The sequence below is a fragment of the Xenopus laevis genome, chromosome 7S (genome assembly GCF_017654675.1).
Source record: "Xenopus laevis strain J_2021 chromosome 7S, Xenopus_laevis_v10.1, whole genome shotgun sequence".
In the NCBI taxonomy this organism is placed as follows: domain Eukaryota; kingdom Metazoa; phylum Chordata; class Amphibia; order Anura; family Pipidae; genus Xenopus; species Xenopus laevis.
This window is the reverse complement of record NC_054384.1, coordinates 49,547,766-49,573,005: the sequence shown is the minus strand read 5'-3', so window position 1 is coordinate 49,573,005 and position 25,240 is coordinate 49,547,766. Positions and strand designations below refer to the sequence as shown.

The following is a 25,240-nucleotide window of genomic DNA, read 5'->3' as shown; positions in this document are numbered from 1 at the left end:
GTATGAGAGGGAAAGCCTCACACCCTATGGGAAAAACGTGAAGTATTGAGACAGGGATTGGCTGGGCAGGGGCTGCTGGTTGCTAACAGTATTGTTATTTATGTGCAACCTTCCTGCCACAGATACCAAAAAAGACAAGTCTCCGGAAAAGTCGAACATGTCTGGTGTAAAACAACAAGAGCCTCTTTGTCACAAGAGAATCAGTTGTTTGCAGAGTCTTTAGCTTTAGCAAAGATTCCAAGAGGTGTCAAGCTAAAAGAAAAGGCCTGGACATTATCATGCAAGACAGGGGGAGTTTCTGTCAGATGTATCAGAAGGGGATTTGTAAGCTGATTCAGACATCCTGTCCCAAGGGGGATCAGAGGAGGGAGAAATTGATTCAGAAGAGGAGTCTTCATTTGATCTAGCAGTAATTGATCCTTTAATAAAGGTGGTCAAGCCGACCTTGACTTTTCCAACAGAATCAGCAGATAAGCTTTTTCCCTCTTCAAGGAAAAAATCTGTGTTTTCCAGTACATTCGTCAATCAAAGAGATTATTGGAACGGAATGGAAGAAAACAAAAGTTTGACACAAGTTTGATATTTGGTGACACAATATAGTGTGAATTGCAAAGCACGGTTGTTTTGAAATCACTAAGGGGGTCAGTGATAGAGTGTTAAAAAAATACTACACTATATAATTTTTTTTCTGTTACTCTCCCTCCCCAAATTTTATTTGGAGGAATACAGCGACTTTTTACTTGTAAGAATTTTCTATCAGGTGGAGGAGAACCTGAGTTAACGCTGGACTTTGGGAGTGACCTAAGTTTCCTCGGATTCGAACTATATTTGAAGTGTGTCTTTGAGCCATCTTTCAATAAATGTTTCTGGATTTTGTCCTTCTATCTTTTCAGGGCAGTCCCACAAATGCGCTCGTTGTTCTGTCGTAGACGATTCTCCAAATCGTCTGATTTCTTCAGTGCCATTTTAAGTTGCTGTTTGATCCCAGTTAATTCATTTGGTAGTGGATTTCTCGTGTCTTCCAGGGTGGAAACTCTGATTTCTATTTCTGTAGTGCGCTCTCTGATATTTTGTAAATCATGGTGTAAAAGCGAGAGATCCACTTATTTCCACTAGCTGTGTCGTGGTGGCTGTGTGGCTATCCATAATTGCAGCAAGCAGTTCTGAGTTTGTTGGCTTCTTCATCTCTGCGTCTGAGGCTGGAGAGGATGGGTGCATGTGCTTCCCCATCCTTATGTTAATGTAGTGGAGGGGCTCCCCCAAGCAGTTGTGACAATATTGATGTATTTGCTGGACAAAATTGCACTCAGGATAACTGAAGGAACATGGGGTGTTCGCGTGCTTTATTTCTTCAATTTAGCATTCTGCCATCTGTCAAGAAAGATTCCAAGCACAGCAGGGACATTAACTTGTAGAGTATGTCGTGTTGCAGTTGGTACAGTACTCAAGACTTTATCTTATGGAGGCCCAGTAGTCAGGAGCCCAAATGCTGCTACCTGCTTGTTGTAATCTGCAGCAATCCTTATTATAGGCCCCACTGGCGTAGGGGTACCTGGCAGCTAGATCCTGTATTGGAACTGTTGGTGTTGAATTTCCCAGCGAGTCTGTCAGGAATTTTAGGGCTGGACAGGTGTGTATTACTTTTACTCTGCCTTTATTTATATGTGCCCTTTTCCTGCTATCCTAAATCTGGGGTCAGACCTCTTATGGTGTAAGAAGGGGTGCCTTATATAAGCTCCTCCAGCAGTGTGGGCAATCCGCAGTTGTCGGGAGAGCAGAGCGGTCAGGCAGTGGTTCCAGATCGAAACGACTACTTGAGCCTGTGGCTTCCGTTGCGGCCTAGGCCTCCATTTAATTTTGGCCTCTGACAAGCTAATTCCCGCTCAGGTCGACCGCAGGGACTCCACAAAGTCTCTCCGGTGGGGCAGTTCCGCTCGGAGCTGTCTGTGGTGCAAGAATGGGGGTACGTTTGGAGCGAAACCCTGGGTGAGCCTCAGTATGCGTCCTCTCTGCCGCTCGATTAGCCACACCTACATCGCACTAATTTTTAAAGGAAAACGATACCCCCCAAAGAATGTAGGTCTCTATAAAAATGTATCGCTGTAGTATGTGTCATTGGGCAATGCTAAATAGAAAATTGTCATTTTAAAAACGATGGGCCGACCCTTTGGATCCTATGATTCATGGTGCACACAAACAAATCAAAGGCACACATACATGTTAGGTCATATGAGCCAATTAACAGACTATTTGTGCCATTACAGATAGATACATTATTTCTGGTCATGTGATCTGAGCGAGCACACATACCTTCACAAAATGGTGGCTCAAAGTAAAAGATGTAAAAGGGCAATATTTACTGATATCTATCTGTATTCCAGTTTGGTAAGGCCACTTAAAATAATATAAACTCTACTGCTTAAAGGGATGATTCGCCTTCAAGTTAACTTTTAGTATGTGATAGAATTGCCAATTCTAAGCAACTTTTCAGTTGGGCTTCATTGTTTATTTTTTTATAGTTTTTTGAATTATTTGCCTTCTTCTGACTATCCAGCTTTCAAATGAGGTGTCACGGACCCCATCTAAACAACAAATGTTCTGTAAGGCTACAAATATATTGGTACTGCTATGTTTTATTAGTCATCTTTCTATTCAGGCCTCTCCTGTTCATATTCCACTCTTATTCAAATCAATGCATGGTTGCTACGGTAATTTGGATCCTAGCAACCAGCTGAAATTGCAAACTCGAAAACCACAAATAATAAAAAATAAAAACCAAATCAGAATATCACTTTCTATATCATACTAAAAGTTCATTTAAAGGTTAACAACCCCAATTCGTTTTCCTTAAAGCTTTGCCTGCCATGCATGTATTCTATACGTGCTGGCAGGCATATGCTCCAACTGCCAAGAACGTATGTAATGTTATTTGGCAATTGGAGTGATTTCTCTGCATCGGCGGCTAAAGCCAACAATGCAGGGCATTGGCATTCACTTGGTCCCCCAAGCAGCGAGCACAGGCAGGACTCCTGGTCTCCAACACTTCCGATCGCAGCACCCAAGTTCCCAAACAACAGGCACATCAAAAGCATGTGCCTGCTGTTGGGAGTAGAAATCGGAGCACTCCCAGCGCTGCTCCCTTGCCCCAGATCTACAGTTACTTACCCCAATCCCCTAGGCAACAAGCAAAGGTCCCCAAGTTACCCTGCAGCTTGTGGATTGCCTCCATGATTGACATCATAGAGGAGATGTCTTCTGCATGTGCCTGCTGTTAGTACAGACCTCCAGCTCCGCCCCCTTTCTGCTGAGCTGCTTGGGATGCTGCTGGAAACTTCCCAACTTCTGCCTGCAGTCCTGTAGATTCTCAAGCCTTTCCTGCTCCCAGGTTTGTGATTTTCACTATTATGCACATACACTGCATCCTTTATACACATTTCACATTTTTATTATATTTGTCTTTATTTCATTTTTTCGTGTTTTTATTACTACTTCTATTTGCGCACTTACACAACATTTTCTAATGAGTACAGTATATACACACACACACACAGACACACACACACCCTTTTTAGTTTTTTTTTTCTTATTGCATTTTTGTTCATTACATGTTTTTTAGGACAGTTTTGAATTTTGGTAATTTGGTGTAGAAAGAAGTCTTTCCTATTCTTTACCTATTTTAGATCTGTCAGCATGTGTACTTTTCAAAAATATATATTTTTCATGGTGTCTTTGTACACTTAGGAGGTCTTACGACATGTGATATGCAGTCAGGGTGTTTGCAGCAGCTGAGTTGACAGCCGAGAAAATTTATGTGCACTATTTTCATTTGGGGCCCGTACATACAGATGCAGCTTTTTTTTGTCAGTTTAACGCGCTGTAACTCAAGATAATCAGCAGCAAATGCGATAACTAAAGTTGTCTCTTCATTTATCGTAGTTATCTACATGCATTACCAGCTCTTACCACTAGAGGCCACACGCTAGTTATTGCTATATCTGTAGGCTTAACATGAGTTACAGAGAGAGGAGAGATTGTGCCATTCCACGATCTCCTTCTATGCTGAAGAAACGGGATCTGCACCTAGACATTTAAAGAGTCAGTTCTGAATACCATCTGGTATCTTTTGGATACATTAGCGTGGTAGCGCTAATAAAAATGTGTAACCCAACTCTGGGGAAAAAAAAAAATCCATGATCAAAATTAACTCCTGATGCTTTAGCTATCCATGCACTTTCCTCTATATCATTGGGCTGCATGACTATGAGCTGCGTTAACAGATGGTTTCACAATTAATATGTGTTGAACTTTTTTTTTTTCAACTGTAACATTCAGTAAAGTACAGATAAAGAGAAGTTTTGAAGCCATCACTACAGATGGAGTGTTGGTGGCCTAGTGTATTAAGTGTTTGCTTTTGATGGTAAAGGTGCCAGGTTCAATTCCCCTCTATACCTAAATTTTTTACGATTTTCTCGAATACTGAAATGTAAAGTTTAGATTTTATACTCAATTAAGCTTAATTTATGTTGCATTGAAGCAAATAATGAATCAAAAGACAGTGGCATCATCAATTTATCAAATTAGCTCTAGCAACTTTGTGAAATTTAGCCTCAATAATAAAATTCCATTCCTGAATAAACAACAATTAAATGGTGCCACTGAAGGCATCAGCACCAAGCACCCATCATTTTTTTAAACAGTGGAGCCCGCGTACTGTGCCATCTTTGCAAACTTCGCAGGACCAAGATATAATGCATTTGCAAGTGGAGCTAGCCAGCTCATTGCCTGATGTACCAGAACTTTTACAGTTGATTCAAACAATGTTTTATATGGAGGTAGTGGCAGCGGTAGATGATTTTACTGAATTAAGACAGGAGTTTAATCCAGGGCACATGGAGTGTCTCCGGTGTTGGACTGGGGGGCCCAGCCACAAAGTCCTATCTGCCACCAGCTCACCCCCCCCAAAGCACCCACACATGCATGTAGGCCCAGACTGGCAATCTGCGGGTTCTGGCAAATGCCAGAGGGGTTGCTGTAAAATGCCATAGCCAGTCACTATTTAGAGGGCTGGTGGGGAGCTAATTAGGCCTCCATGTAATTGGAATGCTAGGAACTATTTTGATTCCCAGACCTGCATGCATGTACATGTTTCCAGAGCATCAGCGTGTTCGGGTTCAGGGAGGGGAAGAGAGGGAGTGCAGGGAGAGGGTAGGGCCCAAAAGAGCTGGGGCCCATTGGATTTTTTCCCGGTGTCCCGTCGGCCCAGTCCGACCCTGATCATCTCTACGGGAAGGACTACATAGTTGATTTCCGTGGAATCCGACGCGCTGCGCAAAAACTCAGGTACGTTTGCAGCCGACAGCATCTGATCAACTCTGCGACACCATCCGACAATACATTGACTTATCTTATTTCCGTTGCTTCCGATTTGACGCCTGCATTATTGAGCAGCACGTCTGATTGCACCGAAATCATCTGTGTAGTCCTTCCCTTAGGTGTCCTGGAGACAAAGACAGACTTAGTACAATCTGCAGTTTGCAGACGTACCACTGAAGTGCCCACATGGGGGGCCCACCGGGTTACAAACCTCCAGGCCCCCTGTGCGCATGTGCGAACGGCACCACAAGTAGTTTTATTTGTGGGGCCCGGAGATCGGGGGAGGGCGGCTGGCCCATTGTCTCACTGGCCCAGTCCAACACTGGTGAGAATACATGTGTGGATACACAGGGCTTTTGCAAAACTGTGCAATAAAGCATCATAATCATTATTACAATAACAGAGTGTATTCCTTCAAGACTTTGCAAAAGAAAGGGCTCGCGCCACAATCTCCAGCCACAACCTCTTAAGGCCCCCATACATGGGCTGATAAAAGCTGCTGACAGACTGAGTCAGCAGATTATTGGCCCGTGTGTTAGGCCATCCGATGGGCGTCCCCAATCAATATGATGCCGATCGGTCAAGTTAAAAAATCAGTTCGTTGATGCAGTCCCACGATCCTACCGCCTATTTGGACTCCATTCTGATCCGATCGTTTGTCCCTAGGGCCCACGATCGGATTAGCCCAATATCGCCCGCCTCAATGTGGGCAAATCGGGGAGAGAGACACTCGTTTGGCAACATCGCCAAATGAGCAGATCTCCCTGTGTATGGCCAGCTTTAGGCTTTGGACACACAGGCTGTTGTCAATGGCTGTTCAGCAGTCAGGTTATCAACCCGAGTCATTTTACAGGCGGAGAGAAGCAGATCTGCTCAGTGCCCCTGCTCAATTGATTTGAATCCGATCAGCCTTTATGTGGTCACACACAGGCTGAGATCAGCCCAATTAAGCAGGCTGAAAACAGACGCTGACTATAACCTGTGTGTCCAAAGCCTTAGCATATGGGATACTACAGCACACAACCCCCACCATTTCCTTTTTCTGTCTGTAACTTAATCACCTTATATGTGTATTCAGGTGCATTCCAGCTAATTTGCATTTGAAAGCTCAAGGGCTTCATAATGTGAACAGTTCACACATGTAGGCCACAAAAGCCCGGGCCTAGGGCGGCATAAATTAAGGGGCATAGGGTTGCCACCTGGCTGTTAAAATTGTTTCATGATGCCAATGTTATTTATAGGTTAAAACCATGCAAATATAGGAAGGTCAGTATTTTTTTCCAGAAAAGGTGGTAACTAGTGATGGGCTAATAAATATGGCAGGCACGAATTTGCGGCAAATTTCCGCGTTTCGACAGCAGTGAATAAATTTGCGAAACTGCAGAGAAAATTCAAAAAAATCTGGTGCATCAATAAAAAAAAATTGGTAAGCGTCAAAATTATTTGGACGCCCAAAGACTTTAATGCATTTGGACAAAATAGGCTCACGTATAAAAATTGACTTCAATGCGTTTCACAAATTTTTTGCCGTTTTGCAAATTTCGCAGGAAATTCACAAATTTTTGGCCTCTGGGCACCCTCAGGGGAATTCTGCCCCTGGGTAAATGTCAAATGTGAAAAAGATAAAGTGTGTGCTGCCACAAGGAAAAATGTATAATGTAAGTGGTACCACTCCAATAAATCAAAAAATATCGTTGATAAGTAAATAGCAAAGAGATCCACTCACAGTTCACCTCACGGCAAAACCTTCAGTCCCAAGGTGTAAAATCCAAAACACTATATCCAAAAGGAAGAATGTGAGGATCTCAAATAATAAAGAACTAAATTTTTAAAAAAATAAAAAAATTTATTAGGACATGAAACCGAACGCATTTCGTCCCTGACAGGACACTCACTCATAGCTGAGGCACGAAACGCGTTAGGTTTCATGTCCTAATAAATCTTTCTATTTTTTTAAAAATTTAGCTCTTTATTATTTGAGATCCTCACATTCTTCCTTTTGGATATAGTGTTTTTAAATGTCAAATGTCCTGTGTATGGGGGCCCTCCGACAGGCTTCCCGGATTGACCACATGAGGAATCATAGCTAAAAACCAGAAAGCAAATCGATCCTAGTGCCATCCCGCCAGCTATTTACATTCTAGCCGGCAGGGAAGGCAGTTAAGGGAGATTAGTCTGCCAAAGAAGAGACGGTTTGTCGCAGGGCGACTAATCTCCCAGAATCTTCTCGTCTGTCTCCTTAGACTGTGCAGCTCATTTTGTCTACCTTTGGTAACACATTCCCTGTGACTTTTATTGAACAGAAGGGCAGTGCACCACATATGCTGGTTAACTGTAGAATGCTGTGGCTACTGTGTAATAGTATTATTGAGACACAGTTAAATCAAATGATTGAGTTAAAGGGGTGGTTCACCTTTAAGGTAACTTTTAATATGTTATAGAATGGCCAATTCTAAGCAACTCTTCAATTGGTTTTGGTTATTTATTTTTTGATAGTTTAATAATTATTTGCCTTTTTCTTCTGATTCTTTGCAGCTTTCAAATGGGGGTCGCTGACCCCTTCTAAAAAGCAAATGCTCTGTAAGGCTACAAATGTATTGTTATTACTCATCTTTCTATTCAGGCATCTCCTATTCATATTTGAGTCTCTTATTCAAATCAGTGCATGGTTGCTAGTGGAATTTGAACCATAGCAACCAGACGGCTGAAATTACAAACTGGAGAGCTGCTGAATAAAAAGCTAAATAACTCAAAAACCACAAATAATAAAAATCACCCTCTGGAGAATAAAGTGGAAAATAAAATGAAGATGCTGCCCAAAACTTTTACTTAAGGCCCATTTTTGCAAACAGTTAAAAAAAAAAAAAAATGAAAAAAAAACTCCACGGCTGTATTTAGGATGGTACCAAGTATTTTTTCCTCAGTAAGAACCAAAAGCCTTCCATTATAAGGCCTAGTATCTTATTCACAAGCTACCAAAGGTAAAATAATTGCACTTATGTAAATTCTATGGCATATTACATTAAATTATCAATTGAATATGAATTATAGGAAAAGTTAAAATATTCAAGATGGGGCAGTTTGGAACTCATGACCTTTCACTCCATAGTCCATTAGACCATTAGGCTATGAAGCCTATTGTGTAGTAAGTTTGCACAACACTCTTACTTAAGAGGGATTTAAATAGTTAGCAAAAAAGTAAAAAAAAATAAAAATAATTCTAATGCTTCATGTAGAATGATTCCAATGTTTTTTACAGATTCAAACATAAATAAAATGCATACGTTTTTTTTCCCCGATGTACTCAGCCAAGTCTGTAAAGGAAATGCAATGCATATTACTGAAGCCTACAAGTAGTATCATAGTGCAGATACTGTAACGAATGGGCTGTGTGCCCATTTGCCCCCCCAAATAAATATGTTGGTGCCAGCTGCTGTACAGGAGCAGGATCCGACCCACTGTTCACCCAGTTTCTGTCACGCTAGATTTCAGCAGCCAGTGCCGGGCCACGCTGGGCCCTAGGCAGGCCTGGCAGTCGCAAATTTGCGCTTGCGTGAATTTGTTCGTGTGCAAGCCAGAAGCATAGGAAGCAACGGTTAGCAGCGGTTGTATGGCTTAGGAATGCAATCTAGTACCACGTATTTCAATATATCTATGCATATTAGGCATCAAATTGTTTAGTAAACCTTTGGAATTCATATTTGCAGTGATTTAATTTTGTATGTAAGAAATTGTGAGATAAATGTGGCAAATATCATAGAAAATATCAGAAATATCATAGAAACTGCTAAATTACAAAAGCTTTGGAGTTTGGTAGTTTGGAGTAGAATGACATAATTTCCCATCTTGGTATCATCAGAATGTGTACTTTACAAAAATATTTGGTTTTCAACGGTCTTTGTTCTGTTAAGGTGGCCATACACGGGCCGATAAAAGCTGCCGATAGACCGTGTCGGCAGCTTATTGGCCCGTGTATGTGGCCCCCTGACGGGCTTCACCGATCGAGATCTGGCCAAAAGTCGAGCAGATCTCTATCGGATGGGACGAAAAATCCCGTCGGATCGCGGCCGCATCTATTCGTTGATGCGGTCCCGCAATCCGACCGCCCATTTCCCATGCGTTAGGATCCGATCGTTGGGCCCACGATCGGATCAGCCCGATATTGCCCACCTCAAGGTGGGCATATCGGGGAGAGATCCGCTCGTTTGACAAAATCGCCAAACGAGCGGATCTCTCAGTGTATGGCCACCTTTACAGGGTCTTGTGGCACATTATAAGCAAACATGGGGCTTTGTTCACAGAAGGCAAATTGGCAGCAAAGAAAATTCATATGTACTATTTTCATTTTGGGTCTGCACATGCCACCTGCTTTGGTATATCTATGCATATTGGGTAACAAAATGTTCAGTAGACCCTTGGGGGCTTTTAAATTCGACCATCGAATTGGAATACTTCGACTTCGAATATCGAAGTCTAAATTTTTTTACATCGAATTTGGCCATTTGCAGTCAAAGAAAAATCTTTCGATCGAACGATGAAATCCTTCGAATCGAACAATTCGAAGTATTTCATCCATCGATCGAACAATTTTTCTTTGACTTCAAAAAACTTAGAAAAATGCACTAGAAGGTCCCCATAGGCTAACATAGCACTTTGGCAGGTTTAATTTGGCGAAGTATTGAAGTCAAAGTTTTTTTAAAGAGACCGTACTTCGATTATCGAATGGTCGAATACTCAAACTATTTTACTTCGAATTGAAGTCCATGTTGTAGTATCCTATTCGATGGTCGAAGTATTCAAAAAAATTACTTCGAATTTCGCAATTTTTTACTTCGAAAATTCCCTCGAATTTACTTCGACCCTTGATAAATCTGCCACTTGGTGTTCATTTTTAAAGGGATCCTGTCATCGAAAAACAAGTTTTTTTTCAAAACACATCGGTTAATAGTGCTACTCCAGCAGAATTCTGCACTGAAATCCATTTCTCAAAAGAGTAAACAGATTTTTTTTCAAGTCAAATAAAACTAGGCAGCTGCTGTGATGGCACCCCGGAGTGAGTGGAAGCTGCTGCTGTGGTGCACAAGGAACACAAAACGCCCGATCCGCCGTCACTCACCTCCTCTCAATGCCATTCTATTACTTGCTTCAGAAGCTGTCCATAGCCAGGGAGGAGCAATCCAGTGCCGCAAGATGGATGGTCGCCCTGTCGCCTTTTCTGAAAAGGAGCGGAAGTGGAGTTTTGCTAAGTTATTTCTTAATAAAGACTTTGCAATTTTAAACTTTTATTTGCCTTGGTGTTTTTTTTTTTGATATATACTAACAAATTTTTTAAAAAATATTTCTGATGTTACTGATGCTTTAAAAGTGTTTCCATTTCGCCACCCGCTGGCCCTGCCACAAATCCCCTAAGCCCTACCTCTCCCACCCCAGGGCCAGCACATACCTTCTTCAACACACTTATTTCTTCATACAGCTGTGGGGAGCTTAGGAAGGAATATAGACCCAAGGTAGAGCAAGTCAGTGAAGCAGAAAAAGTTACTTGAACACCTGCAGGTTTGTAATAACTACTAATATAACCACAAAAAACCGAGGTGTGCAAGGTTGTAGCCCCATACAAGCACAGAACCACTTCCTTCCCACCTCCAGCAAACCAGTTTAGGTAAACAGCCACTTGGGCTATATCATCATGACATTAGGACCATTAAAATTTAACCTTTAATAGCTAACTTTAAAAATACCACACAGGACACTGGGCAAATGCCCACACAGCACACCAAACAAAAGTGATAAAGACACACTGCCCAATAAAAAGTGTCAGCAGTGCAGGACTTTAGCCTTAAAAAACATATATTTAAAAGATAAGCATAGGGTGGTTGGTGGGGTAAATTTTTACCCGCTGTCAAGTGCGAATAATGCAGTAGTCACACAGCCCCAATGAGGCTGTACCTATTTGTAATTGCCCTTTCCATTCCCAATTCCCCAATAGTAAATTCTACCTGTCTACGTTGGGAACGGATGGGGACTTGTTCCCCACCGTCCACCTATGCAGCCCTACGCGTTTCGCAGTAACAACTGCTTCCTCGGGCATAGGTGCTGAAAGCGTGTCTCTGCTGGCCTTAAAGGAAAACTATACCCCCAAATGAACACTTAAGCAACAGATATTTCATATCATATTAAGTGGCATATTAAAGAATCTTACCAAACTGGAATATATATTTAAGTAAATATTGCCCTTTTACATCTCTTGCCTTGAGCCACCATTTTGTGATGGTCTGTGTGCTGCCTCAGAGATCACCTGACCAGAAATACTACAACTCTAACTGTAACAGGAAGAAGTGTGGAAGCAAAAGACACAACTCTGTCTGTTAATTGGCTCATGTGACCTAACATGTATGGTTTGTTGGTATGTTTGTGAGTACAGTGAATCCTACGATCCCGGGGGGCGGCCCTTATTTTTTAAAATGGCAATTTTCTATTTATGATTACCCAATGGTACATACTACTAGAAAAGTATATTATTATGAAAATGGTTTATTTACATGACGCAGGATTTTACATATGAGCTGTTTTATGCAATATCTTTTTATAGAGACCTACATTGTTTGGGGGTATAGTTTTCCTTTAAACAATCTTCCGTCTGCGTTTTGGTATGCAGGCGCTTCATATGCGCGTCACTTTCGGTCGCGCCATGGTGTAACTGCTGACTTCCGGTTAGTTGCGCCAGCTGTTTTTGCCCTTAGTTGCACGAAAGACAGCATTGCGCATGCGCAACCTTTTGCCAGTACTGCTGCGCTTTCTAATGAATGGATCTATCTATTGGGCATACTGCCAAAACGGACACTTTATTATTATTATTATTATTATTTATTTTCCCCAAGTATTAGGTCCACAATTTGTATAAATAATTAGTAATATAATGCAAGTCTTGCTGCAATTTCATAATGGCTCAAGCTTTATAATTGAATCTCCATTGGCTGTTAGGAGAGAATTTGATTTAAATAAAAGGAGCAAAAGTAAAGCCCTCATTAAATCCATAAAGTGCTTTGCTATTCATGTTATAAATCCATTCTGCCTCTTTCTGTAGTAGTTTTTTTATTCACAGTAGATCTCCTATTCGTGTAGTGTTATTGATCTTTTCGATCCCAGTAAAGTGCATCATACCAACATTGCCTTCATGTAGTGTGTTGATGTGATTGGCTACCGATGTATTACGTTTATTTTTCACATCTCCAACGTGTTCCATAATTCTGCGTCTGAATTCTCGAACTGTTTTTCCAACATATTCTATACCACAGTCGCATTGCATCATATACACTACGCCTTGTGTTTTGCAATTAATAAAGGCCTCTATATCATATTGTATGTTGTCAATTTTCCTGGTAATCATTGATTTTTTGCAAATGAACGGGCAAGCCACACAACTGCCACATTTATAACATCCTTTGAGTCTATTGGTAAGCCATGTGTTACTAGTGGGATTAACATAATGGCTTTGTGTAAATTGGTCTCGAAGATTTCTACTCCGTCTGAATGTTATCTGGGGTTTGGGACCAAGTGCTTTATTTAGAATAGGGTCCTGTTTAATATGTGCCAATGTTTATTCAATATCGGTGTAATTTCTCTTTGTTCTTTGCTGTAAGTGCCAATGAATCTAATAGTTGTGTCTCTAGAACCACTTTTAGGAGGCCTTTTCTTTGCAGCAAGAAGGGAATTCCTGTCTTCCCCTAGTGCCCTGTTGTAAGCTTTTTTGAGCGAGTTATGGCTGTAGCCCCTTTCTTTGAATCCCCAGTATAATTTTTTGGCTTCCAATTTAAATTCGTCAGTAGAACTACACAGGAGTTTTACCCATAAGTATTGACCCACTGGGATACCTAAAAAGCTGTTTCTAGGATGCTGACTTTGTGCATGCAACAGACTGTTGGTGGCAGTCTCTTTTCTATAAACCGTGGTGGATAGTTCATTATTTGCCTGATCACGGAAAATGCAAATATCCAAAAAGTATACTGAATTCTTATCAATTTGTGATGTAACTTTCAAATTAATGTTAGTATTTAAGGTGGTTACAAATTCAGAGAATTTGCTGCTGGTGCCTGTCCATATTAGCACTATATCGTCAATATAGCGGACCCAGAATGGAATGAATTGGGTATAATGTTGCAGTTGGTCCCCGAATACTAAGTTCTTCTCCCACCACCCTAGGTAGATGTTGGCATATGACGGAGCACATGTACTGCCCATTGCTGTCCTTCTTAATTGATGGTAATATTTACTGTTAAATGTAAAATAATTGTGTGTAAGGACAAAGTCCAGTAATTTCACTACAAATTCATTATGTACCATAAACTGCTGCCCACACTGGGAAAGAGTATCTCTAACTGCCATTAATCCGACCTCATGGGGAATGCTAGTATATAATGATACCACATTTAGGCATGCTAGGTAATGGTCCTGACCTAGAGTGATGCCATCCAGGTGTCTGAGAGCATCGGTGGTGTCCTGAATGAACGATGGTAAACAGTTTACAAATGGTTTTAATATTTCGTCAATATATTTACTTGAAGACTCAGTTAGGCTTCCTATTCCTGAAACTATTGGCTGCCCTGGAGGGGCCAATGGATTTTTGTGAATTTTAGGGATGGTGTAGAATGTTGGAATTACTGGTGATTTCACTAACATAAAGTTGAATTCGTCCTTGTTAATCACTTTATTGTCTAGTCCTTTTTCAAGGATCTGAACTAGGGCAGTTTGAAAATTTTTTTGTGGGGTCCTTAGGTAATTGTTCATAGCAACTTTTATCATTGAGTTGCCGCATACATTCTTTCACATACATTTTTCTGTCCTGAATGACAATGTTACCTCCTTTATCACTGGTTTTAATAATGATCTCTTTGTTAGTTTGTAATTGTTTCAGACCCTGCCTTTCTTTCCAGGAAAGATTCCAAGATGTATATGGGGCCGATTCACTAAGGGTCGAATATCGAGGGTTAATTAACCCTCGATATTCGACTAGGAATTTAAATCCTTCGACTTCGAATATCGAAGTCGAAGGATTTAGCGCAGATAGTTCGATCGAACGATCGAAGGATAATTCCTTCGATCGACCGATAAAATCCTTCGAAACGAACGATTCGAAGGATTTTAATCCAACGATCAAAGGAATATCCTTCGATCAAAAAAAGTTAGCCAAGCCTATGGGGACCTTCCCCATAGGCTAACATTGACTTTGGTAGCCTTTAGATGGCGAACTAGGGGGTCAAAGTTTTTTTTAAAGAGACAGTACTTTGACTATCGAATGGTCGAATAGTCGAACGATTTTTACTACGAATCCTTCGATTCATAGTCGTAGCCGATGGTCGAAGTAGCCCAAAAAAAACTTCGAAATTCAAAGTTTTTTAACTTCGAATCCTTCACTCGAAGTTAGTGAATCGGCCCCTATGTGTTATGATCAGTTCTGTTGTGCAATTGTCTTATGTCATGCACACATGCCGTTATAAATACATCAACCTTTGGGTAACGTGACCCGGGGGGGTGTAAATTTACTTCTCGGTTTAAGTGCAGTGAAGGGGCCTTCAAATTGCTCTCTACTAATTTCATTTTCATCTAGTAGCTGACATAGATCTTCAAGTGCTTTACATTCCTCCACTGACCATTCAGATTGATTAGGGGATTTGGCAAAATGTTTATGTAGTAAAAGTTTCCTACCGAATAGGTGTAGATCTTTAACCCAATCGAATAGTTTGAATGTATTGGTCGGGGAAAAAGATAAACCTTTTCGTAATGCTTTCTGTTGGTATTCATGAAGATGAAATGTAAAAGATTTGTAGGGCCTCTGTATTGGTTATCTGTTCATTCCATAACCCCATCTCTGTCTGTCCCTTAGGCGTTCTCGGTCTCGGGGTCCCTGATGGGGTAATCCTAAAAAAGAGGAGGAGGATGGCTGATTTTTGTAAGGGTTTCGTTCTTTAGAGCTAAAACTCTTCTTATTCTCAGTCCTTACAATGCCGGATAAAGTGTCACTAAACTCACTGTCGGATGTATCTGTTCCCAGCTTGAGCCATTATGAAATTGCAGCAAGACTTGCATTATATTATGAATTCTTTATACAAATTGTGGACCTAATACTTGAGGAAAATAAATAATAATAATAATAAGGTGTCCGTTTTGACAGTATGCCCAATAGATAGATCCATCCATTAGAAAGCGCAGCAGTACTGGCAAAAGATCGCGCATGCGCAATGCTGTCGCAACTAACCGGAAGTCAGCACTTATACCATTGCACGACCGGAAGTGACGCGCATATGAAGCGCCTGCATACCAAAACGCAGACTGAAGATTATTTAAGGCCAGAGACACACTTTCAGCACCTATGCCCCTGAGGAAGTAGTTGTTACTGCGAAACGCGTAGGGCTGCATTGGTGAACGGTGGGGAACAAGTCCCCATCCGTTCCCAATGTAGACAGGTAGAATTTACTACTGGGGAATTGGGAATGGAAGGGTGGGGCAGTTACAAATAGGTACAGCCTCATTAGGGGTTGTGTGACTACTGCATTATTCGCACTTGACAGCGGGTACAAATTTACCCCACCAACCACCTTATGCTTATCTTTTTAATATATCTTTTTTAAGGCTAAAGTCCTGCACTGCTGACACTTTTTATTGGGCAGTGTGTCTTTATCACTTTTGTTTGGTGTGCTGTGTGGGCATTTGCCCAGTGTCCTGTGTGGTATTTTTAAAGTTATATGATATAGCCCAAGTGGCTGTTTACCTGAACTGGTTTGCTGGAGGTGGGGAGGGAGCTTAGGAAGGCACTGCAAGCAGCATCGAATGGCTCTGGGCCAGCAAAGCTTACCCTGCCAATGCATATATTTTCCCACCAGTACCACATTTTGAATATGCAATGTAGCTTAGTCTCCAGTGCTCATATGAAATTAATACTGAAATAGGGACTAGGCTGCAAAAGGATATGGAAAGTCTTAGGGGCATATTTATTATGCTGTGTAAAAGTTTGCTGAAAAAATGTAGTAAAAAGCTGTGTAAAATCAATGGAGAATTTATCAAGGTGTGTGTAATTTTACACATGCGAAAGCTAGATTTGTTGCCGTTACTTTACATTGCTTCTAGCGGAAGTCACATAAGAAAAAAATGCTTTTTACATTTTGTGGTGTATTATCCCGACATTTTTTACACAGCATAATGAATAAGCCCTTTAGTTATTAGCTAAATGCTGGCCAAGTTGGAATGTTTGCCATTTTTGAATCAGAAAGGAATTTTTCAAATTTGCCACTAGCTCAGCCAGCAGTTAGGCACATTTCATTTAGACAAAAAGGGCAACTCAATGGGCATGTCTTTTAACCCTTACACCGTACGTGCTGGCAGGCAAGTGCTCAGGCTGCCAAGAACGTACTGTGTACGTTCTTCTGCAGCCGAGCTGTTCTCTCTGCGTCAGCCTCTGCAGAGAGTGGGGTGGAATGACAGCCCCCTGGGCAACAAGGCTGGGATGCTGTCACGTCGGACCTGCAATGCGATCGTTGCAAGGCCGAATTCCAAGTAGCATCGCACCTCTGCTACCCCCCATGCCGCCCACGCTCTTCCTGCTGCTCAACCTCTCTACTTGAAGGATCTCCAGGGCCCCCCCAAAAATGGTAAGTGCACATTTTTTTACACACACTTATATACACTTATATAAACTTACATACATTTACATACATTTATACACTTTTACACACATTTTAGTAAAGATGGCTATTTGTTTTAATTTTTATTTAGCAAACGTTTGCTCCCCTATTCACACTTATTCAAATATATTTACACACTCAAACAACTTTTAGAAGTGCACAAACATGTATACACAACTTTTACTTATTCATTGTACTCTTTTATCTTTTGGTTTTTACCTAAAAACTTTATTTTGGCAGTGTGACTATTGGATCAGGTATTTTGACCACTAATTATGCTGTTATTTTGTTGTTTCGTTGGTTTGGGCAATTTTATCCCTCATCATTGTTCCTTATGTATTTTTGGTGTTTGGTGCTTTGGCATAGAAAGATGTATTTTACCTTGTTTGATCCATCAGAATATGTACTTTCCAAAAATATATGGTTTTCTGGGGGTCTTTTTACAGCTTATGGCACATTTGGGGCTCTGTTTTCGGCAGCTGAGTTGGCCAGTGTGAAAATTCATATGGAAGTTTTTCATTTAGTGGCCGTGCATACCACATAATTAGGTAAATCTATGCTTTGGGCATCAAACTATTCAGTAGACCTCTGACGGTCCCTATTTAGGGTCCATATTTGTACGTAAAATATTGTGGGTGATTAATGCAGCGATTTTCAGAAATGCCGCAAAAACCACTACGTTTAGAAAAGCTATTTAGTTTGGTGTAGAAAGACGTCTTTATCTTTGTCAAAATGTGTATTTTCCAAAAATATATATGGGGGGGCTTTGTTCACAGAAGGCGAATCGGCAGAGGAGAAAATTCATATGCACTATTTTTATTTGGGGCCAGCTGCTTTGGTTTATCTATACATTTTGGGCATCAAACTGTTCAGTAGACCCTTGGCATAAATATTTAGGATGTTTTACAATTGTATGTAAGAAATTGTGTGAGATAAATGTGGCTAATTGCAATATTGTTAGGTGATTTTCAGAAATGTCATAAAAAACACTGCCTTTAGTATATCTATGCAGTTAGGTAGTTTGGAGTAGAAAGACAGTTAACCATTTTGGATTCGTCAGAATGTGTAATTTCCAAAAATATATGATTTTTAGAGGTCACCATTACTTTTTATAGTTTTTATCCCACATACAGGGCCAAAACTAGGGGTAGGCCGAAGAGGCAGCTGCCTAGGGCGCAAAGATTGGGGGCAGCTGGGCAGATACCGCTAGATCGGACTTTTCTGGAACTCAGCTTGCGTACTAGGGGACCAGCGGTACCATGAGGGGGGCACATGAGGGAGGTAGGGAGGGGGTGAGCAGGATGTCTGGGCTTCCTAGGGTGCCCGGCTTGTCTGCCCTGCCTCTGCCCACATAAAACTGGCAATGTATATAAATTCTTTTATAAAAAGAAGTGTGCACAAGGTAGATTTTTGGGCTCTTTATATGCCATGTATATTGGGCATCAAACTGTTCAGAGGAAGCCAGGCTTTCATATTTGCAGTGTTTTATCTTGGTACCTAATAGTATTAGAAATATGATGTCACAAGGAGGAAGTTTTGAGGTGATCTTTGGAAATGTCACCAAAATCACCAGATTTATGAAAGGTTTGCGGCTTGGTGCTTTGGAGTAGAAAGACATGCATTCCCAATTTGGATTTAGGGGAATGTGTCCTTTCCAAAAATATATGGTTTTCTGGTGTGAACGTACTTTTTTTTCTATCTTTGCCCCCCCCTCCAAAAAAAAATGATGGAAATGTTTTGATTTTGCTGTATCTGGAATTACAGAACTGATGTGATCTTTGGAAATGTCACCAAAATCACCAGATTGCGGCTTGGTGCTTTGGAGTAGAAAGACATGCATTCCCAATTTGGATTTAGGGGAATGTGTCCTTTCCAAAAATATATGGGTTTCTGGTGTGAACGTACTTTTTTTCTATCTTTGCCCCCCCCCCCTTAAAAAAAATGATGGAAATTTTTTGATTTTGCTGTATCTGGAATTACAGAACTGATAGCTCACATATATTTTGGGGCCCCTATATGCCACATGCTTAGGTAAACCTATACATATTGGGCATCAAATTGTTCTGTGGACTCCTGGCATTGCTGCCTAATGATGTGAGGGAGATATGATGCTGTAGACTGAAGCTTTAAGGTCATTTTTCAAAAAAATTCACCAATTTATATAAAACAATTATACATTTAGGAAAGAATTGCAACTTGGTTCTTTGGAGTACATAGATATATTTACTCATTTTTGATTTGCCAGAATCTGCTCTTTCTAATAATGTGTAGTTTTCTAGGGCAAACCTACTGTTAGTGGAATGTCTGGCCTTAAAATCAGAAGTATGCCGTTTCATGGAGTGGTGCTTTGGAAATTTGGTAGTGTACTGCTTGGAGATTTTGATCTATACAATTGAGAAATCTCCATAAAACTATAAATATTTGGTATTGGCGCATTCAGGAGACACAGAGCTTCCAAAATTGGCTGTGTTCTCATACATAAAATAAATTGTTTCTGATATATGTGATTGTACTATGTGAAACATGTTTTTTTATATTTTTAAAATAATTTGCAAAGCTAGAGCACTAACTGTAAGGGTACTAGTCACAGGACATAATGTAAGGGTACTGGCCCACAAGATTTGTTGCCAATTGTAAATATGCGTTATGCTAGTGGGATGAAAACTGTATAAATTGTGTTGCCGTGTTAGAGGAGATTTACTACGGGTAACAAATGGCTCATGCTGCAGTACCCTAAGATTTACCAATTATAATAGCAATTTAGGGGTGATTTAAGTACTAAAATATATTGTTAGTATATTTCACCCAGTAGATTCTCCAAAATTCGCCCCCATGTTGTTCCTAAATTGTGAAAACCAGAAGAGAACTCATAATAGCTGAATGATAAAGCAGAGGTAGGTGCGCTTTTGCTGGACTAACAGGTTACTAAGACGATCAGCCAGACCGAAGCCACTAGGAGTCTCTTTTGTGAACTAAATCTACAGTTCCCCCGTGAGTAGTTCTGCAGCACACACCACCTTTGTCAAAAAGAGGATAATACACTATCGGGTCCCCCTCTTTTCTTTTTTAGGCAATATCAGTTAGTCCAGCAAAAGCGCACCTACCTCTGCTTTATCAATCATTTTCCTGTGGATACGTGGATCCACTTTTCTCTGGTGCAGCTCAACCCCCCCCTTGATACCCAGCAAGCGCGGATCTTCATCCCCCTTATTGCATCATAATAGCTGAATGTCTGCTTATGATTAACAGTTGGTGTTGTCTAACACCTCTTGAAAACCCATTCCAGCGTCGCCAATGCCCTTTAGGGGCCCCAGAACTTACTGTTGGGGAACCAACAAAGAACACTTCACAGTTAGAAGGACCAAAGGAGATGAGTAAAATGGTCAAGTTCATGAATTGTCTTCGGTGTCTCTTAAATTAACCCGTAGACACTTAAAAGTCATTTTACAAAACGTTTGCATATTTTGAAAGCTCAGGTTGTCTTGAAAAAACCAGAATATATTGTTTTCCTGGGTAAACTAAAAGACCCCCCCCAGGAAAGGCCCTTAAACTGAAAGAGTACAAAATGTTCAAAAGTGGTCTGGCAATAAAAAGTACCAAATCAGACAAATCAGCTGGCAGCGAAAGTGTTAGATGACTGTTACTATAATAATAGCAGTGGTCCCCAACCAGTGGCTCGTGAGCACAAAAAACAGGTGTACTGCCAAAATGAGCCTTGTGTAGGTTGACAGTCCACATAGGGGCTACCAAATTGCCAATCACAGCCCTTATTTTGCACCCACAGGAACATTTTTCATGCGTGCGTTGCTCCTCAAAGTGATACTGACACTAAAAAACTATGAATATACATAAAAAGTTACCTATAGGTCATGTTGATTGTGTTTTGCTGAGAGGATTATTTTTGTAAGTAAATGTTAGTTGAAGTTCCTAAACCTAACTGTCCCATCTCAGCCTGTCAGTTAAAGTTTCTAATTCTACCGGACTCCTGCTGCACAAATATGGCAGCCCCCTCATAGAGGAACATGGGGGATCAGACAGGTAATGTAAAAGCATTGTGCAAATACTTTATTGCAAAGTTATAAGTAGCAAAGTAGCTTTCAAAGGCAATATTATGATAGATGTAAAAAAGAAGTTAATTTCTGGTGTCAGTATCTCTTTAACTCCTTTTACATCTGAATGTTGCTCATGGGTAACAAAAGGTTGGGGACCCCTGCTATAAAAGGCACTAAACCATTTAGTGCACAGGCACACAAAGTAGAGAGGAGCTTATCTGCTCTCGGCAGCTTACTATATCTGCACTGAAAAGTACAGGTTTCAGCTACATGGAGCCATACCTCTCACCTGTCCCTTTTTTGGAGGGACAGTCCCTCTTTTGACAGCTCAACCTGCAGTCCCTCATTTGTACTGGAAAGTCCCTATTTTCTGTGCACTGAACAGCCAGAAAAAGAAACGGTTTCTCACTTAAAGGAAAACTATACCCCCAAAATGAACACTTAAGCAACAGATAGTTCATATAATATTAAGTGGCATATTAAAGAATCTTACCAAACTGGAATATATATTTAAGTAAATATTGCCCTTTTACATCTCTTGCCTTGAGCCACCATTTCGTGATGGTCTCTGTGCTGCCTCAGAGATCACCTGATCAGAAATACTACAACTCTAACTGTAACAGGAAGAAGTGTGGAAGCAAGAGACACAACTCTGTCTGTTAATTGGCTCATGTGACCTAACATGTATGGTTTGTTGGTATGTTTGTGAGTACAGTGAATCCTACGATCCCAGGGGGCGGCCCTTATTTTTTAAAATGGCAATTTTCTATTTATGATTACCCAATGGCACATACTACTAGTATATTATTATGAAAATGGTTTATTTACATGAAGAAGGATTTTACATATGAGCTATTTTATTCAATATCTTTTTATAGAGACCTACATTGTTTGGGGGGTATAGTTTTCCTTTAATTGGTTTTCAGCAGAGAGCACAGTACAGCTAACAGGTGCAAATAAGATACTTTGAAATTTTTGAGACACAAAAAACAGTTTAGATAAGTAGAAATATTTTCTAACTTTCTTAACCTGACAAGTTTTGTAAAATAAACATGGTAATTAGGGGGTGTGACCACATAAAGGGCGTGCTCAAAAAGAATTCACTGTTGTACGTGCGAAAAAAAATTTTGTCCCTCTTTTTACTTGGGAGTTATGATGGAGGGATGAACTTGTAAGTGCCTGCTTTCACTACATGTAAACACATGTTACATGCATTTATTTTTTAAGGGGTTGTTCAATTAAACTTTTTGTGTGGTGTAGAGAGTGATGCAATTTGCAATTTGTTTTCATTTTTTATTATTTGTGTTTTTTTAGTTATTTAACGATTATTCAGCAGCTCTCCAGTTTGCAATTTCAGCAGTCTGGTTGCTAGGGTCCAAATTATCCTAGCAACCATGCATGTATTTGAATAAGAGACTGTAATATGAATAGAATAGAGCCTGAATAACCATAAACTTGCAGCTTTACAAAGCATTTGGCTTTTAGAGGCAGTTAGCGGCCCTCATTTGAAAGCTAGAAAGAGTCAGAAGGCAAATCATTGAAAAACTATAAAGAAAGAAAAAATTAATGGCATTTGAAAAGTTGCTTACAATTAGCCATTCTATAACATACTATAATTTTAATTTAAAAGGTAAACCACCCTTTTAATGTCACTGAGCAGAGTGTTCATGTTTTCCTTGAATTTATATTCATTCAGGAATACTGTGGTTGGCACAGTTGAAATGTACTCCACTAGACATTGTTTCCCTCTTGTTAATCAGAAATATGGGCCCTCTCAGTCTATCCTGTTGCCTCAACATACAGTCCTGAACCACTTCCAGGAACACTTTCAGTAGTTCTGCCTGTATTTGGGCAGATACATTGTTTTGTGTCAACTGTTTTCCAAGTATTTGATTACCATAGATAAAGAAGAAAACTTGTTTCGGTTATGTTAGAAACTCAGCTGCCTTACACTACTTACATTGGGATATGAATATTCTTACAATTGTTTTTTCACAAATGAGACTTTCCCAGAATGAAACAGGAAGAAAACAGTTTTGTGTAGGAGTGACTGCTTTTTGCCAATAGTACCATGTCTTTTGAACAGCCAATCTATTCCCCACACCCCTTCCTCTCTGCTTTCCTCTTAAGGGTTTGCACCCCCTCCCCCTTCCCTTTGTGTGTGACTTTTCTCTCCGCCTCCTGCAAAGCACTGCTGGGAAGAGTGTGTAGGCAAGTAAAGAGAGAAAGCCAGGACAGTCACAGGCAGAAGGTTATTGTTGTATTCTTAAAATAGCCCTAAAGGTTATTTGGACCTGTTAATATGTTAACTATTAACAGTACCTTATATAGAAGACTTTATTTTGTTCTCGTGGTGATTTAACTCTGCAGTTGGCAGACAGGAAGTAACAATACTGAAATCCATGTAAAGTGGCATTGCCTTTTTATTGCCACACACCACTGTTTGTATGCAGAAGAGACGCATGAACACTGCAGAGCTGCTATATACGGTCCCTCCCACAGGGTGAGCTGGCAGAAAGCAGTAGACAGGCAGGAAATTTGTTACAGCAGCATTCTGGTAAGAAGGATTTGTTCATTGCTTTTGAATTCAAAGACAAGACTGCGACAAAAGGCAGCTGAGGTGAGAGGGGAGTGGTTAATTCATCTGTCTGTGTTCCCTGTAAGCAGTTTTTCTTATGGTTTTGCTTTTCTCTTGCCGTTGCATGGAATTTGACTGTAGAAAAGAACCAATTGGTGATTGTATGTTTAAGTTTGACAAAAGTTTTCATACTCTTTTCTGTACATATAGTGCATACAATAACAACACTAAAACCTTCGAAAATTGTGTATTTCATTTGTTTTGCTTTTCAGTTTGATTTTTGTCTTACCTAGAATTTGTAAGTATATATATTTTTGCTACTTATGATTGCTACTTAAGTAGGTAGCACCATTATTATATTTTTTCTTGGCCTCCAGCCTTACCAGGAGCTTGCCATTAACTTCTTCGTATGTGTGATATATTTTTGTTTTTACGTGGAAAAGTAGACATCACTGATCTAAAAGATTAAATGATATTGATGTATAGTGTTATACTTATTTAGCATTAGGATAATGAAACATGAGTCATTTTCTTTGCTGGCATAATAATGCCAATGGGGAAATCGACTTGTGTGTGCGTTAGCCTTAGGTTTTTTGCGCTGTTAATGCAGTGGTGCTCTTGCAACTGTCACTGTCATTTCAGACTGTTTTGTAGTGTCTCTTACCCTCTCCTTCCTGTCAATTTCATTTACCACACAGAGTCTTCTTGAGGACCACTCTCATGATCCACCTGAGCTTGCACTCACTGGCGTTCCAATAGTTCAGTGGCCCAAGAGAAATCAGGTAACCTTTAAAGGAATTGTTCAGTAAGAAAACAAAAACTGGCTAAATAGATAGCCCATGCAAAATAAAAAATGTTTCTAATATAGTTAGTCAGCCAAATATGTAATGTATAAAATCCGGAGTCACTGGATGTCTGACATAATAGCCAGCTTTGCAGCTTCCTTGGTTTCCACTGATTGGTTACCAGGGAGTAAACAATCAGTGACTTTAGGGGGGGGGCACATGGGTCATAACTATTGCTTTTAAATCTGACTTGCATGCTAAGGATCAATTGCAAACTAACTGAACAGTTATGTCCCATGTGGCCCCCCTTCAAGTCGCTGACTAACTCAGAGTTAGAGAGCTGAAAAGCAGGAAGTAGTGTCCTGGCTATTATGCTACACATCCAGTCACTCCAACCTTTATACATTACATTTTTGGCTAACTAACAATATTAGAAACATTTTTTATTTTGCACAGCCTTTTCATTTTGCATGTATTTACCCAGTTTTTATTTTTACACTGAACTGTTCCTTTAAAACTGGTTCTTTACCTATAATGATGTAATATTGTTTTTAATTAAGACTTAATAAATTGTCTTTTTTTATGATCTGAGCAACAGATTGGTGTTATTTCCATTATTTTTTTAAGTCTTCAGTCATTATTGTCAATTTTAATCAAATAGTTATGTTATGCTTTCCTAATCACAGTCTTGTAATTCTCTCTTAAAATGGTTCTCTGGTTATTTTTATTTATTTATTTATTTTTTGCTTTTATTAGCTTTTAGCTCTTACTAGCTTT

At 40.1% G+C, this 25,240-nt stretch overlaps 1 protein-coding gene across 13 annotated transcripts in view; it reads left to right on the top strand.

Annotated features, from left to right (window-relative positions):
* Positions 1-25,240, top strand: part of LOC108697539 (lysine-specific demethylase 2A) — a 165,265-nt gene that overhangs the window by 86,194 nt on the left and 53,831 nt on the right. For 11 of the 13 annotated variants that reach the window (XM_041571207.1, XM_041571197.1, XM_041571204.1 and 8 more), the window contains one exon: positions 24,377-24,460. The exons of the other annotated variants lie outside the window; for them this stretch is intronic. In XM_041571207.1, the coding sequence (XP_041427141.1) occupies positions 24,377-24,460 (84 nt within the window). The remainder of the gene's footprint in view (positions 1-24,376; positions 24,461-25,240) is intronic. 13 annotated transcript variants of the gene reach the window in all.